Source organism: Chaetomium globosum, genomic scaffold, assembly GCF_000143365.1.
Source record: "Chaetomium globosum CBS 148.51 scaffold_2 genomic scaffold, whole genome shotgun sequence".
Lineage (NCBI taxonomy): Eukaryota > Fungi > Ascomycota > Sordariomycetes > Sordariales > Chaetomiaceae > Chaetomium > Chaetomium globosum.
The window spans coordinates 1,365,518-1,368,727 of record NT_165977.1 but is presented as its reverse complement, the minus strand read 5'-3'; the positions used below and the strand labels follow the sequence as shown (position 1 = coordinate 1,368,727).

At 55.3% G+C, this 3,210-nt stretch overlaps 1 protein-coding gene across 1 annotated transcript; it reads right to left on the bottom strand.

Moving 5' to 3' along the window:
* Positions 1 to 1,803: 1,803 nt before the first annotated feature.
* Positions 1,804 to 2,119, bottom strand: CHGG_02557 (uncharacterized protein; the record flags this gene model as incomplete). Its single annotated transcript, XM_001229072.1, has 2 exons — positions 1,804 to 1,925; positions 2,038 to 2,119. 2 exons carry the CDS (start codon positions 2,117 to 2,119, stop codon positions 1,804 to 1,806), a joined length of 204 nt encoding a protein of 67 aa, XP_001229073.1.
* Between the last annotated feature and the right edge of the window lie 1,091 nt (positions 2,120 to 3,210).

Here is a 3,210-nt window from a genome sequence, read left to right as displayed (position 1 = left end):
AGACAGCAGTAGTGGCAGAAACAGAAACAAAAAGTAGAAGCAGCAGAAACAGCGAAAGGAGCAGAAGCAAGGCACAGCGAAGGTCTCATGCATGAACGAGCAAAGGCACCTCCTAACGAGTGGATCCGCTGGCCTGGATTCGGCCTGAGAAAGGCTTTGACGATGCTGGAACAAATCAACAACGACCCGACTCGGCGGCCAGCCTAGTGCATCGGATGACGCAGACGCACAATGCAAGGCAAGGCAAGCATAGAAGTGCAGCTCGCCGTCGACGACCTGATTCGAGTATGGCACGCTGGATGACTGGATCGGAAAAGGAGCGACAATGCCATAGGATAGACAAAGAGAGTGATGACGGGGGGTCCCGGTTATCCACCTGGGTCTGGCGAGTCTGGATTGGAAAACGAAGGGAAGCCGTTGGAGGACTTGCAGATGGCGCGCTGCAAGGTGAGTTGTCCACCACCACCTTCAATCACTGGGCCGAGTGGGCTGCCGCAAGAGACTGGGGATGCAAAGCCGCAAAGCCCCACGGCTCCATTCGGGCGGGGACAGCACCGGCGATTGAAGTTGCAACGGAGCAGGGCCCGAACAGGGCTCAAACAGGGCAGCCTGGCCAGGACGAACAATCGAGACGCGCGAGACGCATCAGGCGCGATGCATGGCGTTAGTGAATCCGGGGACCCGCACGTGTGTCGGCACGCGCCGGTTTTGTCCGGAGTTGAGAGACGGGCGAAAGTGAAAGTGGCTGTTGAAGAGAGAATCCGAATTCAGGGAATGGAAGGAAGCTGCTGGCCAAATCCCAAGGCGGTCCCCTCGATGAGGGCCCGGGGTGTGTCGGTACTGAGGTCAAGGCAAAGCATTCAAATCGGCAAAGAGCAGCTTCAGATGGAGATGCGATATTTACCTAAGTCTAGATAAGAATAACTAACTAACTAGTTAAAGAACTTGTTGGAATAACTAAGGGTCGGGTACACGAGCGCAAAAGCACTTTGGCACTTCAGGTTCATCCCAGCGCGACGAACCTGCCCTGGAAGTTGCTGCCGGATCGCCTGAACCTGGAACCCTGCCTCCCTGCCCGATTTGAACCTTGTCCAGCGCTCATAAAAAAGAACCCCGGCCACGGACCATGGATTGTGTTTCTGTTTCCAGTCAGCCAGTTTCCCAGCCATCGCATTTCTTGCGCAAATGGCCCAAACGACCCAAACGACCCCCAATTGGTGCCCAGCATCAACCACCCAACCATCCCACCATCCCACCATCCCACCATGACCGGGGCGACGCATCGCGCCTGGTCTTTAACATGCGGCCACCCTCCCACAACAGACCTCGCAGCGTGTCGAATTTTACACAACAGCCCGGATGGTGGCCGCTCGCCCATGACAGCCCCGCGCGGCCTGCCGTTTCCGTGCTCTCGAAACAAACAGAAATGAACTGGCGGTGAGCCGAGTCCGAGGTCCCCTGAAGCTTGCAAGTTGCCACCGGCACCGACAAAAGTCCCCCAATCCGATCGCCCCGGTTCGTCTGAAAAGGGGACCGATATCCGTTTGCCTCATCAGCCGCTCGACAGCCCCAGCAGCCTCGACAGCCTCAACCCGGGCGGGCTAGCGAGTGTAATAACGAAATACGGGGGTACCTTGGTTACCGAAAGCCCACAAGTTCAACACGGCCCACGACCGTATCTCTCACGACTCTGCGATTCAAGTCCTCAAAAAAATGGTCGACAGCTAACAACTGACCCGGTCGTCGACAGTCGAGTCCACGCGGCCCGATCACAAGGATGATCACCGTGGCCGTTACACGGCGTCATCTGCTCTCACCCTGCAGCCCTATAAGAGCAGCGCGCTGTTTCGGTATCCTGGGAGCCGGTTCTTGGCGCATGTCCATCTCTTGCGCGTTGGGGTCCATGCAGGCGCTGGATGATTGGGCTGGTTGCACAACTCACAACCCAGCTCTTGCTCTCTTTGAGTCGTATTCCTGTCTCGGAACTTGACCAGCGACGAGCGAAGTTGAGAAAAGTGGTTGACTGGCAGCACGCACCTCTGAGGCACATCGCGTGGGTTGAGCCGCTTGGTTTAGCGAAATCGTACATCTCGCCGCTTGGTTTAGCGAAATCGTACATCTCGCGAGTCGGGGCACACCGGGCGCAATATGATGGTCGTATTTTACCTCCGACTCCCACTGTCCGATTGTGGTAGGTTACCAGTAGCGTGCCCGCGCTGTCATAAATAGCATCACCAAGCAGCCGGGCTCACCTGTGCTCTTGCACTCGGTGTCACGGAGATTGGTCACCCGCAAAGTTGACTCGGCCCGCGGGGCCCGCGTGTCGCCTGAGATGGGGTGTGGTGGTGTGAGGCTGCACGGGTTCTGCTGTATCGTATCGCAACGCGGTCGAGAGCTGAGCTGAGCTGTAGAGTAAATGAGAGTAAATGCCGGGCATGTCAGATTTATACGCAACCGACTCGCAGCTGGAATGCGGATCTGCACTGCACAGGTAAGGCGAGACTTGTTGTCGTTCAACTTCAGCTGCAACCATTTTACGTTTGCAGATATGATCACTTCGTTTTCTATCTTTGCGATTTGTGAGTAATCGCCTGCCCCGTGGTATAAGAGTCAGCCTCGCCCGTGAGCCTCAAGTCAGCACGGGGTTGAGATATCATTCAAGTGGCCAGTTGACCGAGGGTTCTCTTGATCCAAGCCAACAACAGACTGCTGCCTGCTCCTTGGGTATTTCTTGTTAGATTCCTCTTGGAACAACATAGTTTTGTTCATCACCCACGCATTTATCTCTTTCCACCTCCCTGGCAGTAAGATCACTACATCGTGAATACAATAACATCGCCAAACCCATCATCCAAACCCCTTTAAGAAGCCAACCAACACCATCTCAACTCAAGTTGACCCAGCTGGACTCAGCATCAACACCAACTCAGCTCAGCCCACCACCACCCACCACCCATACCAACCTCCAACAACACCCCCTGAACACCCCAAACACCCAAACAGTTCCCAAAATCACCTAAACAAAAGAAAAACACAACAAATAAAATAAGAAAATGTGCCGTTACTACGCCCACCAGCACACGTGCAAGCACACGTCGCTCTCCTTCGCCGCCTTCTGCGCTCGGCCTCTCTGATCAGAATCTCGTTGTGCCGAGCGCACATTTAGGCACACCATTTTCCGTGGGCGAGCTTGTGCGAGGACTGCAAGGC